Source organism: Pygocentrus nattereri, chromosome 14, assembly GCF_015220715.1.
Source record: "Pygocentrus nattereri isolate fPygNat1 chromosome 14, fPygNat1.pri, whole genome shotgun sequence".
In the NCBI taxonomy this organism is placed as follows: domain Eukaryota; kingdom Metazoa; phylum Chordata; class Actinopteri; order Characiformes; family Serrasalmidae; genus Pygocentrus; species Pygocentrus nattereri.
The window spans coordinates 16,093,097-16,108,888 of record NC_051224.1 but is presented as its reverse complement, the minus strand read 5'-3'; the positions used below and the strand labels follow the sequence as shown (position 1 = coordinate 16,108,888).

General features: G+C 39.4%; 1 protein-coding gene across 1 annotated transcript in view; it reads right to left on the bottom strand.

Annotated features, from left to right (window-relative positions):
• arhgap23a (Rho GTPase activating protein 23a) overlaps positions 1–14,940 on the bottom strand; it is a 118,274-nt gene extending 103,334 nt beyond the window's left edge. The window contains exon 1 of the mRNA XM_037544640.1: positions 14,590–14,940. Coding sequence (XP_037400537.1) covers positions 14,590–14,598 — 9 coding nt within the window. The 5' untranslated portion in view covers positions 14,599–14,940. The remainder of the gene's footprint in view (positions 1–14,589) is intronic.
• Positions 14,941–15,792: the final 852 nt, after the last annotated feature.

Sequence of the window (15,792 nt, the reverse complement as noted above, 5' to 3'; positions counted from 1 at the left end):
AGCTGTACAGTGCTGTCAGCATCTGCAAAACACACACCTAGATGGACTGTTCATTGTTGCTGGAGATTTTCTCCAGAATGCGGACTTTGCAACACGGGGGGCTAAAATGCTGAATCTTGTTTACACAAACATCCCCGGCATGTACAGGGCTGAGCCCCGCCCCACTACAGCTACTCAGACCACCTCTCTGTAATGCTCATTCCAGCATACAGACCACTCATCAGATGTGCCGATCCAGACCAGAAGCAAGTGAGAATCTGAATGCCAGGAGGTATCTATGCTATTCAGGACTGTTTTGAGCCCACTGACTGGGAGATGTTCAGAGAAGCAGCAACCTGTGTTGACTCAATCAACCTGGAGAAGTATACAGAATCAGTGACTGGCTACATCGGCAAATGCATTGATGATATTACTGTCTCCAAACTTGTCACTACACACCCCAACCAGAAACCATGGATGACTGCAGAGGTGTGCATGCTGCTGAGAACCTGCGACAATGCAAGGAAAATCCACAATCATCTTCAAAACACTGCTGACACACGACGCATGTGGCAGGGCATCCAGGCCATCACCAACTACAAGTCACCTCCACCTGCTTGTGACAGTGATGCCTGCCTTCCAGACGTGCCTAATAACACCTATTCTTGGCTTGAAGGACAGAATGGCATGACAGCGAGGAAAACTACACCTCCTCCAAGTGAACAGATATTGTGTCTGTCCACCGCTGATGTGTGGAGAACTCTACTCAGAGTCAACCCACGAAAAGCACCAAGATCCAATAGCATACTGGGCACAGTGCTCAGAAGATGCACCGAACAGCTGGCTGATGTTCTCACGGACATAATCAACATCTCTCTGAGCACTGCAGTCGTTCCAACATGCTTCAAGTCCACCATCATCATCCTTGTGCTGAAGAAGTCTCCAGTGTCCTACCACAACGACTACCATCCTGTTGCACTCACTCCCATCATCATGAAGTACTTCGAGAGGCTTGTCATGAGGCACATTAAAGACCAGCTTCCTCCTTCACTGGACCCATTGCAATTTGCATATCGCCCCAACCCGGTCAACAGATGACACCATCTCCACCATAACCACTAGGCATAACCACTATGGTGGTGGTGTATTAATGTGCGTTGCTCTGGTCTGAGTGGATCAGACACAGCAATGGAGTTTTTAAACCTCAGTGTCACTGCTGGAATGAGTATAGTCCATCAACATGTAGTGGTTGGTGTAGTGTAGTTTCCCAAAGTGGGAAATAGTAAATACATTTAACAGATTTGAGACAATTTCACTTGCCACAATTTTTTGCATTGTAGATGCAAAATGTGGGCATAACATTTACATAAATGCTCCATTGATTGGATTGACTGGAATAAAATCTTTCTTCATTTACATTAAAAATGTTTTTTTCAATTTTTTAAACATTTTGAAGATTTTTTTTCTATTGGACAGTGACTGTATTCAGTTAGACGTGCCATAACCTTTGAGTGATAGTATATTTATTTAATTTATTTCCTGTGACATAGAGCTTGCAATTGTCATATTGCATTCAGTGACTCTGGATCTTGTAGTCAGTGGATAAGGTTAAAGTATCTTACTGTAGTACATCTATTTTCACTCAAGTACTTAATTATTGTATTTTGTCCACCCATTGTTGAAATACATTAGGTGTCAGCATGCCTATAAGTCTGTTTACATGATAGAGAGAGAGAGAGAGAGAGAGAGAGATCTGGCCCTGCAGCAGTCCATTCACCATCTCCAAGCAACGGTGCAAATCAAATTAACCTAGTAACCACTTCTTGCACTATACGCTGTATGAGGGGCTGGGTGGGGGGAGCAGAGAGAATACGGCAGGATACATTGCCTTCCCACTCGTTCATTAGCAGTGCCAGAGTTCTAATTGGTCACATTCTCTGCTCTACATTCTACCCCATTCTGCGCGATGGACACAGCCTCATCTTCCCTTTCAATCGTTCTGTCGCTTCATTTTCTCCTGTATTTCACTACTCTCACTACTCTTTAGGCTTGTAGAAATGCCTCAATGCACCATGATCCAAAGTGTTGTTTAAGCTGCATCAGTTTTGGCCACAATCATTTTCAAACATGAAAATTCCCCCCAAAAAATCTTGTTATATTGTTTATATTGTCTGTACTCAGTTAGTGTGCAAATAGTTCCTCCAGTCACATTTGTATTCAGTGTATTTGTTTAATAATAATGAATTTTCCAAAAATTGTTCCTTAAACAAACCTCCTAATCAAATTCTTTCAAGGTCAGAGATTTATGTACGTACATCACATCTTCATGGTCACAATGTGTACTGTGAACTCCCCGGCAAACTGCACTATCACATTAGTACTATGTATACGGTCACCCGAAATTTCACTTCATGCAGGCCTGGGATATATCAAACAGTACTAGGCAGAGGCCCTTTCATTTGTTTAACTAACATTGAAAATGGTTAGTAAGTACAAGTTATTCATTTTTCAGTGTCTTCAGCAGCTTCTTTGTTTGATTTGCACGTCCCTTACTACTGGATGGAATAGCATTTAAAGCAGATCAGTAAAATGTACAACATATTTGACCAAAGTCCTGTAGCACTGCTTCAAAACATTCAAGCACATAAGCAAACTTGTCTTGTCTGTCAATGGAAGAAGATGTTTTTCACTAGGTAGTTACTTATAACATGTGGCTAGAATTAGGGTGTGAAATCTTATAATATTCTTACAACAAATAGAAATACTGGATGTATTAACTGCATTTAGGAAGCTTTCACTCGCTGAATTCTCAGTTTTTACATTGTTGGCTTATTCCCAGCCAACAAGTGAGGATTAGGTCATGGTTTTACCTGGGCAGTTTGAAATGCATGCAGTAGACTACCGGTTCCTCTATGTATTACAGTGCCAATGAGGAGTCATAGGTTGTGTTTGATCCCAGACTATGGTTCACTGTCCCTGCTGTTGGGGTAACCTCCTGTTTCCTCTTCAATCACCTATAGTGGGCCATACTACACATACCACCATTTCCTTACTCTTCACATCACTTCCCTTTAAAGTCAAGAGAAAAGAGAGCGATACCCAGCTGCTCACACTTACATTACATAAGTTACAGTATTGGAAAAAGGCACATTACAATACACGGTGCTGTGCAAAAGACCACCTTTTTCTGAGGACATTACAGATAAGATCATTCATTAGCATGCGGAAAGAGAAAGTCAAAATGATTAAAAGCTACAGAGAAAATGGGACTCCTAACAACCATGCAAGACCTCTCCATTCTTGGAGAAAGAGGAGAAAATCAACCTCCACTCTTACCACTGTGAGAAGACAATTCAGTGCTATGGGTCTGAAAGAATGTGTAGCTGTCAAGAAGATCTTTTTCAAATCAAACAAAGATGCTGCTGGTATTCTCAGAACAACGGACTGACCACCCCAGAGTCTGGAGCGCAAGTAAAGAAAGTCCCCTGAAAAAATGGAAACTGTAATATATGTATTATAACATTTACAGTTGGTCAAGACAAAGTTTATTTATGTAGTGCTTTTTACAACAGGCACTGGCACAAAGCAGCTTTACAGAGAAATGTGGGTCCAAGCCCCAGTGAGCAAGCCAAAGAAAACTCCATGAGAGCAAAAGGAAGAAGTCTGGAGAGAATTTTCTCACACTGAAAAATGAATAACTTGGACTGGAAATAAACAAAAAAAAGGTGTTCTCAGACTTCTGCTCAGTACTGCAGGTTTACATTTAGCAAGCCTAGTAAAGCACAAAAAGGGCTGCGATTCTTGATTCTATCGTTAGCGATAATGCTAATATGCTCTACAATTAGTAACTGGCTTGGTTACCACAGCGCATATAGCTTCAAACCACATTTTCGTCCCTGGGGACTTCAACAAGCAGACATCAGGAAATGCCAGCCTATAACCTCATTTCCTTTGGCTCAATGCACCAATCAGAATGGAGAAGGCACCAGCAGCAGGCCGTTAAAGACATTACAGGCCAAAATGCAATCTCTATAACACGTGTCCTGTGCATACCAGCCTGTAGATTCAACAGCACTATACATAATCTACAGAAATCCATGATGCTCTGAACTAAATATGTATTTGTACTATTTTGATGACACTTATTGACATTAATACAGTTTAATTCTGCTGTTGTTGGAGTTGAAACTGCATTGGTATGGAAGCTAACAGTGTGTAATGATACAATAAGTAAAGAAGCATCTGTTTCACTGAAGCAACCCTATAAACAAACCCCCAACCATCTGTCTGACAGTTAAACCGTTGGGCAATTTCCCCCAACAAATTTAATCTGCAATCCCACCTAATCCCACCACCAAACATATTTAATGAGTTGCAGTACCACTAACATCCAGAAGAGGGTGTACAGAGAGAGAGAGAGAGAGAGAGAGAGAGAGAGAGAGAGAGAGAGAGAGAAATGAGCTGGATGATAGAAAATAAAACATTACAAAAGGAAGAGGAAGAACAGATACTGACACACACATATACTAAAAGTGCTCTGCTCTGCTTCAGTAGCCAGGACAAAGTGACAGAGTGTAGCTCTGGGTACAGGTGGTACAAATGAAGGTAACAAAGCTCTTGTGCCAATTTATAATTTGTGATATACATACAACCAATCACAATCATTTAGAATATCATTGTATAATATAGACTTTCATCTGTTTTCCTCCAGTAGAAAAACTGTGTATTCTCTCTTTTAAAGGAGAATCTGCCAATGTTACAAAAGGTCTACATAATTAAACATATAACATGTAAACAAAGTCATTCAGAGTGGTTTCATTTCAAATACTCCATTTTAGAGAAAAATCAGAATTGTTCACAGTGGTGGTGATAGGAACCAGACATCTGAAGCATTTGATGCTTCTTAGAAGCTCCCTCACAGAAAGCTATTACACAAAATGTTAGCAAATGCATTGTATGATGTCTGATGTCTCTTCATTTTTGGTATTTTAATAATGTGTTCATTGTGAAGAAGCACATGGAGGATTTTATCAGGTGAAATAGTTCCAAAAGATTTTGGAGAGTTTTTCCATATTGAAGTAACATTCAATTCACAGTAAGAAACACCAGTGATATCGACTAGATTTCAGACGATTTCACTTGCCAAGATATCACTGTGTAGGTGGTTGTGAAACTTGGTGGCCCAGAGCCTTAACTAATTAAAGGCCTAGGGGTCCCATTCCTGTCTTTTGCCTAGAGCCCCAGAATCACTAAAGCCATGGGTGTAGACAGATCTTTTAGAATGGGATGTCCTGGCAAGACCCAGAGATTTTATTGCAAGGTGTGGCCATGTTCCCTTGCAGGCTGGCAACGGCCACCGCTGCCCACCCCTCGGCTACACCTCTGAACTCACCCCTGTCTAAATACAGTCTTAAAACTCTGATCCTGTGTCAGCGCATCTTGCCATTGTAGAGCACCAAAAGCTTAACAGACCAAATGCCCAGAGATGTGATACAGTTGTACACAAGGGCTCATGTCCTCTTTTGGATGCAGGCGTGCATTAAAAATGGCTCAGAAGCAGATCTGTGCAACCGAATCTAATGAAAGACAATCCGGACAGATTCAGGGTGACTGCAGAGAGAGCACAGATCTGTTTCAGTTAGAAACAAATCACATTAGAGACATATGTATGTTGTTTTTACCTTTATGTCTATATCGCTGTCATCAGAACAAAACCTTCTATCTCCAAAATGGTAACTTTACAGGAAAAGGAAAAACATACATTACTATCAATGCATGTCAATGCAACCAGAATTTTTGGTCGTTTTTTTTGGTCCATCCTTCATGAAATTTACACACAATATAAAGTCCAAAATGCATTTTCAAATTATGTCAAAAAATTGAAAATTGATGAAAATGAAGATGCAAGATTTTGTTCCAACAGCAGCAACATGTTATTATCTCTCGTCAAATTTAATGTTTTATCGATTGTCTAAGTGAAAATAATTGTTCTCATCCTCTACAGGGAACACACTTAGATACAGCATTTTTCTGCTACTTTTAGTGCTCAATTTCTATTTATTTGCTGAGTTCAGTGTTTTTGAAAAAACATAACATGTAAAGTGTGCCATTACTTTTGCACAGGCCATATTCCATGCTTTCTTCTTATTCAATATGTTAAATTCAGCAAATAAACAATAGTTGTGCATTAAACTTCTCATTTAATGCCCTACAGGTTGCTTTGTGCAAATACAAACTGGTCTTAAATGTTAAGAAAATTGAGTTCATGCTGTTTTCCAGAACTACTAAAACTGATTTTAATTCTGTGACTATCACTACCCTGACGGGATATAACATTGAAAGAGTCACAGAGTATAAATACCTTGGTATATGGCTGGATGATAAACTCGTGTTTAAATTGAATAAATTGGTTGGCAAATGTCCCCGTGACCCTGACGGAGAAGCGGCTTGGAAAATGGATGGATGGATGGGTTGGCAAATGTAGACAGAACCTCAGTTACCTATATAGAAATAAATCCTGTTTCCCTGTGTAGGCAAGAAAAAGAATTGTTGAGGTAACCTTACTGTCTGTCATGGATTACAGTGCCGTAATTTACAAACATGCATCTGCCAGCTCCCTCAAACCACTGGACTCTGCACTGAGGTTCATTATTGGAGACCCTCACTCATCACTGCAGACTGTATGAAAAAGTTGGTTGGCATTCACTAGCTACACGGCGGGAAGCACACTGCTTTATTTTTATTTATAAAACACTTACCGGCCATATGCCAGAATTTATTACTTCAATGATATCTGTAAATAATGGTATTTATCAGACTCACTCCAGTGGTTTGGATCACATGCCAGGCACTGAGGGTTTTTACCGAACTGGGAAAATCTGCTTTTAGTCACAGCACCAGTGAACTGGAACTTACTACAGGACACACTAAAGCTCAGCTCGCTGGGTCACTCCGTGATTTTAAACTCTAGCTCTCTAAACTCCTCCACTCTGCCTGCAACCGTTTTACCTGATTTTTATTATTCATTTTATTCATTCATTTTTCTAAACCTACCTGATTTGAGTCCTTTTTTAAAATTCAATTTACTTTTATTATTTGTTATTTGTCTTATACATCATCAATCCCTTTTACTGTATCAACTCAGCCACATTGTAAATTAGGGTCATCCTCAGCGTTCTCTGAGATTAAATAAAGCTTGATTAATTGGTCAAACTGTACAGAATTGTGTTCTCATAATTTGATCAGGGCAGCCAAACATTGGCATACGACTGTATATAACATCCTCACAAAAGTCATATACAAGTGAAACATTCTAGAACTAGTATCTCAATGTGCCCAAAGTTTTATTACACAGTTTTATAACCTAAGATTAGCTCAACAAGTTTGCAGTGCCTGTAGTTACTGAATAATAAATATGTAATAAGACTGGGATTTAGTGGAGTTTATATTATCAAATAAAATATGCTTTCCACAATAACTCTGTTGTGTTGAGCATTAAAGGGTGAAAGAGGAAGGATGGATTAAATAGACAGCACTGCAACTGCAACTTTCAGTATTTCAGTTTCAATAAACATAAAAATGAAAATATCTCTCCTTCTGTATAGCTCTGCACACAGTCACCTCTCTCTTTCTATTTCCATATATATATATATATATATATATATATATATATGTATATGTATATAAAATGAGCCAAAACATTGTGACCTTTTACATTTACAGCATTTAGCAGACACTCTTATCCAGAGCGACTTACAACAAGTGCTTTGTCTATCTAGAGAAAGTGTCTTTGCTAGTTACCAATTACCAATAGGTAAAAGAGAAAGCTTGTCCTGAGCTCAGATGCTAGAAACAAAAAGTCACTGTTGATACATAGAGAAAAAGGAACAGAGCTGAACACAGAACAGTGCAATACAATACAATACAGTACACTACATAAGTACAGTACAATACATTACAATCAAGTAATGACCACTTACAGACGAAGCGAATAACGTTACACTAACATGATAAATAACTCATTACAGTAGCGCACGTCAAGGTCTGTAAGAAATTAGGTGGTAAGTGAATATTTGGATCTCAAAGTATTCGTGTTGGATGAAGACCTGAGTCTGAGGGCCAAATTATTATGGCCAGACAACTGGTTCATTGGCTAAGCTTGTGAGGTGCTCCTGATCAGCCACCTCAGTGCCACTGCTGGACTGAGAATAGTCCAACAATCCAACCAACAGTGACCACTGATGAAGGACTGTAGGATGTCTAAAACAAACTGTGCAGCTGTAGATGAGCTACTGTCTCTGACTTTATATCTACAAGGGGGACCAACAAGGTAGGTGTATCTAATAGACTGGACAATAAGTGGACACAGTGTTTGAAAACTCCAGTTGTACTGCTGTGTCTGAGCCATGCTTACCAGCACAACATACACTAATCAGTGCCAAGAATGATCCACCACCCAAATAATACCTGCTCTGTGGAGGTCCTATGATGGTTTAGACTATTGACGAGAAGGGTTAAAAGGGGATATCAACATATACGGATAAACAGACGCCAGTCTGTAAGTGTAGAACTACAAAGTGCACATATATGTAAGCGGAGCTGATAAAATGGACAATGAGTGGAGAAACAAGGTAGATGTACATAATGAAGTGCCTGAGATCAGCAGGGCCAGCCTGCACTTCTTACTGCAGCAACTACTGTTACTGACCTCACTCACATCTGATCAATGAGACGACCTTCAGACATACACTCAGATGCATCTACATGCATATACTCTCAGACAAACTGCAGACGGAACAGATTTCATCTTACGAGAAGCGTGTTCCATTACTGAGTGTCAATTTCCAGACAATATGGTGCATAAATACCAATCAAGTCTGCCACTATTAACACCATCTATCACACCAATCAAGAATTTGAGTACACATGCTGAACATCAGATTTGCTTTTCAAAATTGATACTACTTTACAATGTAGCTCAGTTTCAATTATTTTAGAACATAAGAAGTTTCAAAGCAATGTAGAAACTGTCTCTTAATTATGCAATCAGCAATTTCACCATTGTTTGCCTTATTAACAGCTTCAAACATAGGGAATTCATTGGTAATAAGTTTTATCAGCAAGTTATTATATATATATATATATATATATATATATGCAAAAGTTTGGGCATCCTTGGCTTATCCCTTAAATGGCCAGGGCCCAGCAGCAGGCCTAAAGTGTTATTGCAGTCCCTGTAAGTCCCTGTAGTTACTTAATAATAATCTTTAGTATGTAATGAATCTGGGATTTTAAGGAGTTTATTTTTTTGGTGAAAATAAGTTAACACAACCTCTACCAAGAACACATTCTGCACATTTTAATGCACAGTTAATGTTTATTTGCTGAATTAAACATGAAAAAAATGAAAACATAAAATGTGACAGATGCAAAAGTTATGGCACTTATATTTTATGTTGTATTTCTTTCTACTATGTTAAACTCAGCAAATAAATTGAAATTGTGCACTTAAATTTGCAGAAAGTTCCATATTTCAGTTCCCTTTAGAGTGCGATATACTCGCACGAGGCTTTGTCATTTGTCTTTCCAGCTTGTACGCTAACACTGGCAGAAAACATGACCTTTCACCCCTAAACCTTCACCTTTGGCAATGTGAAGCAGACTTACGATTGACAGACATGCATAGACACAGTATTCAAACACATCGTGTATTGTTGTGTCTGAAATGAGTATTGATCTGCTCCTGCTTCAATTTGTGGAGCTTTTGCCTGTCTGATAGCTCTGGCGTTTGCCCCATGGGCACACTGGACAGCACACTGCTGTCCAAACGACACAAACACATAAACAGAGGACAGACGAGGCCTTCGTCCTTCACTTCTGGCCTGGCCGTGTATCTGCACACACAGATGTTTAACATAACCACCCTCTTCCTGTTTCTCCCACGAAACTGAACCACTGCCTCCTTATCACCCAATATATAAAGCTGTGTTTTTTGCTTGTAAAAACAATATATATCATTAGAATTTTCCTGGAGTATAAAATTACTGGACAATAACTACAAATAACACTGGACTTCCGCGAGGACAGGTTTGGAAATAGTTAAACGCAGTGACATACATATTAAAATTTATTTGTTGTATTGTTTCTATTCCTTTTGACATTAGTCTTTTTCTAAACTGTCATGATTGGCCCCTCCCAGTCCTGTATGTGTTTGTGTTTAGTCCACGTGCTTCTTTGTTTTGGTATCTGTAGTCCTGCCCCTTCTTTTGTAACTCCGCCCCGATTGTTTTCACCCGTCCCTCGTCTTCCCGGTGTCGTATTTAAGCCCTGCGTTTGCCCTTTGTTTTCACTGGTCTTTGTTTGAATCTTTGTTTGCTTAGTTGGTGTTGTATGCTATGTTGGATGTTCTGTTTGTTCTGTTTGTACTTTTTGTTTGATTCTGATTTGTCATGTCTGCCCCCCGATCTATCCGTGTTGGCTCTTTGACCCTGGACTGTCTTGACCCTGATTTTGGATTTGCCCTTAATAAATCTCGCTTATCTCAGCACGTGTGTCCGCCTCAGCGCTCCATGTTACATAAACAAATAATATATCATGAGATATATGTATATATATCTTTTGACACTACCACACACACACACACACACACACACACACACACACACACACACACACACATACACACACACGGTGAGATAAACAGGTTTATTTGCATACAATGTCAAGATGTAGGCTCATGCACTGCATTTGTCCCATGAGTATTATAAATCATTTGCGTTCAAACAAAAAAAAAGCTCTGGAAGTTGTCAGGAGAAGGCAAACATGCTCATAAAATATAATGAAAGTTAATATAAAAAGTATTATTTAAAGAAATATTTATAATATACATGGGATGTTTACAGTGAGTTTGACTGTATGGACATTAATTATTCATGCAGATTATATTAAAATTATGTAAATACACTATGACTGAGGGATGACCCCATTTATTATGAATGGCTAGAGGTAGTAGGCGAAAAGTCGCTTGCTGCCTACGGCCATGGCTATAAAGCCCAGTGCTTGCACATACACACACGCACACACCCACATTTATCTTGAACGACCTACATTCTTTTTCAAAAGCTCATTTAATAAGCCTTAAAGATAGATGCTAACTTAAAATTCAAGGCGACGTCTCGCACAGGTTTGGTTTTATACAATGTTAGGATATGGGGTCATACACATACATCCCATGTATATTATATTTCTATAAGTACCTCCATGTAACAATATATTTTATACATGTAAGTATCTGTATGTAATAATGTGTCCTTTCTATGTGTATGTAAGCAAAACTAACATATATAATATACGCATAATAACTAACAACTAACACGTCCAACACGTATAATATATAAATTGAACACCTGCAGCAATGGGACTGAATGGAACAGGATTTAGAAATGGAACAGAATTTAGAAAAGAAACATGAACATTTTTTCTTGATCCTCTGCTCTAACCCTGTTTTTCTCTGATTTTCCTATGAAGTTAGGACATCTGTAGTCCTGAAAATGTATAAAAACCTGTACACACACGCATACAAACACACACACACACACACACACACACACACACACACACACACACACACACACACACAAACAAACAAACACAGAGAATCTCACACACTCTCGATGGTGATAATGTCATCAGTATTACTGCTGGGAGGTAACGTCACCCAAACAGCAGCCATGGACAGGACGGTCCCCTGTGAGAGGCTTCATGAATAATTTATCACCAAAGGAGTAGAGCAGAAAAAAACTGTGACCTCAGCCACCTGCTGAGAGAGAGAGAGAGAGAGAGAGAGAGAGAGAGAGAGAGAGGCAGAGCAGGAGGCAGCAAATAAAAAGAAAATGACTCTTTCACAGCAGTAGTATGACAGATGCAATAATGCAGACCAGGAGGGGCAGAAAATGTGAGAAGAGAAGAGAAGAGAAGAGAAGAGAAGAGAAGAGAAGAGAAGAGAAGAGAAGAGAAGAGAAGAGAAGAGCACCACCTTGGAGCGAGCAATATGATGAGATATTCTTGTTATCAGGATAAATAACATAACTATGCTTTTCGGAGGTCACTGTCAGTACACTAAATGTTCGGATGTAGATCCTGTCTATTGAATTCAGCCACATTAAGGCCACTTTAATTTTCCATATTGCCTATGCACTATTTCCAAAGTTTAGAGCTATTATGGCCCACTTCTGAAGGATCATGCTGCAGAGAGACATGCAGGAACTTGAACATAGCAATGCAGGGCTGCTTAGTTACACTTGGAAAGGTAGACATTTTGGACAAGATGATTTAATGAGGTGCTTACAATCTCAGGTAAGCAGTGGCTTAATCCAAGAATCTCAGTCTCAGACTCACTTTGCCTAATAAATGCTATATTATGAGATACTGCCTCCTCCTCCTCTTAGAACAGCTTGTGGAGGATATCATTTATGACTCCTTATGACTCCCGGGGCTGTTTCAGTAGACACCAAGGTATAGTCTGATGAAAAATCAAACTGACACAACTGTGTTTCTTAATCGTGTTCCAGGCCACCCACGGCAATGCAGTTTCAACTGTTCCTCGGCCCAACAGTTAATGAAGGGCTTGGTAATCAGTTGCCATCCAAGATCAGGTTATATATTAAGAACACATTAGGTATTATTAGGTACGGACACCAAACATGGTTAATTGATTACATTTGGGGTAAAATTGGTAAAACCAAGCTCTCCTAAGGCACTTTTGGAATTGTTTGTTTATTTGAGAAGTGCAATACTGTGCAGAAAATCCCTTATTTATGTAAATAGAAAATATACATTTCACCTATAATATCATATTAAATACTTTCACTATTTATTGTGTTCATGCCTCACTTTTATTATAGTTTTCAGTCTTTTCAGGAGACTCGCTTTCAGTTTTTCAAAGAAATCTGCAGGGATATTTTTCCATGTCTCCAAAGTTCAGTCTCAGAAGTTGGTTGCATTTACTGCTTCTCATGAACACATATAATGATGTTGAGGTCTGGACTCTGGGGTGGTCTGAGAACACCAGCAGCTTCATTGTGTGATATATATCACACAGTTTAATGAAGCACTGATTGGTCAAACCAGGAGTTGCTTTTTAACTACATATAATACTGGGCTTCCTCGAAGAGAGGTTTGAAAATGGTTAAACAAACACACAAACATCCATAAAATCACTATTTATTATTTATATGATTTTATATATATCATTATTAATTAATATTCTATAAATTTTGTTTATTCACATAACACTTTTCTCAGCAAATAAACACACTACACAAATAAATAGATTTTGAAAATGTGTCTTGGGTGCCTAAGACTTTCGCACAGTACTGTGTGTATATATATATATATATATATATATATATATATATATATATATATATATATATATATATATTTATATATTTTTTATTATTTTTTTTTTTTCTGTAATGGCTTCATGGCAGCCTCACATCCTTTCAGACTCATAGCGCTGAGTTGTCTTCTCACAGTAGAAGCATGGACAGTAGAAGCATTCAGCTCTGAAGCTCACGAATGGAGTTTGATTTTCTCTCTCAAAGTTGAAAGCTTTAAGTAACGCTTATCTGAAGGGGATACTTTTTGTGGTCTACCAGGTCTTACGTGGCTGATAGAACATGTTTTGTTTCTGTAGCTTATAATACATTTTTGACTACCAGGTTTGGAAATTTTCTAGGTTATCTTAAATATAATTTCCTTAATATCTCCTGAAAAATTAATAACAGTAGGTGTTTTGACTAGACATTAAATACATGAAGGATGGTCTCAGACGTTCACACAGTAATGTTAATCAAATATTTCAATTTCCTTTTACACCTGAGCAGATTCATAGTTATTGGAGGTGCACTGAAACACCCTTCTATGCTCCGAAGTACAAAGTGGATACAATGTCAACTGGGGATGCACCTCTGACACAGCTTTTTCTTGGATTTGGATTCTCTAGGTGGCTCCAGACATAAATAGAACACTGGCACTCATTACTATGCAAGTGATGCAGCTAATGACAGACAAACAAAAAACTACTATATAAACATGAGAACATGTAGTGTTCACAAATACAAGCCCAGGCATTCTGCGATATAGAGTGTGTGGCATCAGCTGACCATTTAGCTACTCATAGTTAGGCTGTACATAAATTGTTCATACAATGTGCCACGAGACACCAGTCTATGATACTGATAACCTTCAGAAAGTGTTCAAACATGATCTTCAAAGAATAGCAAGTCTCTCTCAGTATCCCTCACCATCCCCCCACTGTCTGACTTTTGGTATGACATCATCACCACAGCAGAATCAGTGTACAGACATACTATAAATCACCTAAACAAGCTTGCAGCATGTGGTCGATTGTGACCAACACATCTGAGAAGTGTCAGCCTTGCTGAGGCAGAGTCCTGCTGTGTTGTTTGATTTAGCCTACAGCACTGCTGGCAGCAGCAGACAAGAAATGTGCTGATTGGTTTGTGAAATATTCAAGCTGTCACCACACCTGCTTCAGTGGAAATGAATGAAGGTCCATGCACCACATGCATGGATGTTTGCCCTCACCTGCTCCATGCCTCAGCGATCCTCCTCCTGTCTCCTGATCCTGCTCATGGCCCGTTCTTCCTGGTAAAAATCCACAGGGAAAATATCCAAGGAAATCCACAAAACTCCTCACACAGGCTAGGCTTTGGAGGTGCATGAAGCTGCGTACCTTCAAAAAGGCATTTTCTCTTTCACCCTGTCAGGCAGCACCCCATTCAGTCCCTTCCTTCATCCTCCGTCTTCATTCTTCTCCTGGTTTCTGGTATTAGTGGTATCTGCTAGAAGGTTTGTATGTTTATGTTTATGATATGATCTCCTTCTCTTCCCCTCTGCTCCTCACACAGCACTCTCTCTTTCACAATTCACTCGCTTTGCCTTGCCTTCCCTTTCCCTCCCTCGTTCCCTCACCCATCCCTTTTTTCTCTCACTCATTCCACTTCCCTCCTCCTCCTCTCTCCCCTCCCCCTAACCCTGTATGGCATTTGAGGAGGGAGTGAGGACGGGACAGGAAGAGGGGGGTTGGTCTGAGAGAGGCCATGTGATCACCAGGCTCGGGAGGCCCCCTGACAGCTGCCTGGCTCAAGCCTCTGTCGCCATTGGCAACCGCTGCCATAGCGCATGGCGGTCAGAGGGTTTGTGCAAAGCCATTGGCTGGTGAAGCTGTGCATGTAGGGACATGTAGTTCAAAGGATGGGAAGAGGCTCCCTGGGCCTCAGAGAGGAATGTGAATTTTCCACACAGTTAGCTACAGATCAGATATGGGCCTTAAAGGACTACTCCAGCATTTTCAACCTAATCTGTGTCTGCTGAATCCATAGTATGGCATCAATTAATACTACAATTATTTCCTTGTACGTAGAAGATAACTGGAAACCCATTAAAACGGGTCAGTAGGCCAGTGCTGAAGAAGCTGCCCAAAGGCTTCTGTTATAAAAGGATTTTGGGTCTTTTCAAAGTGCAATTACTGGTAATTACTGTCTATAGTAATTGACTGTATGCCATGGATGCAGACAGAAATTTAGTTGAAAACTCTGAAGTGCTCTGTAAAGGTGTGACTAAAGCTGAATTGGCTCATTTATGAAACCTATCACAATGAATTTTAGTTGGTTGATTACTGATATTCTTACCAGCATTGTTTGCATTATAGCTTTTTTGTAAAATGATGCAATATGCAAATTAGATGTTTATGCACAGATTCACTCATTTTACAAAACAAAAATTTTG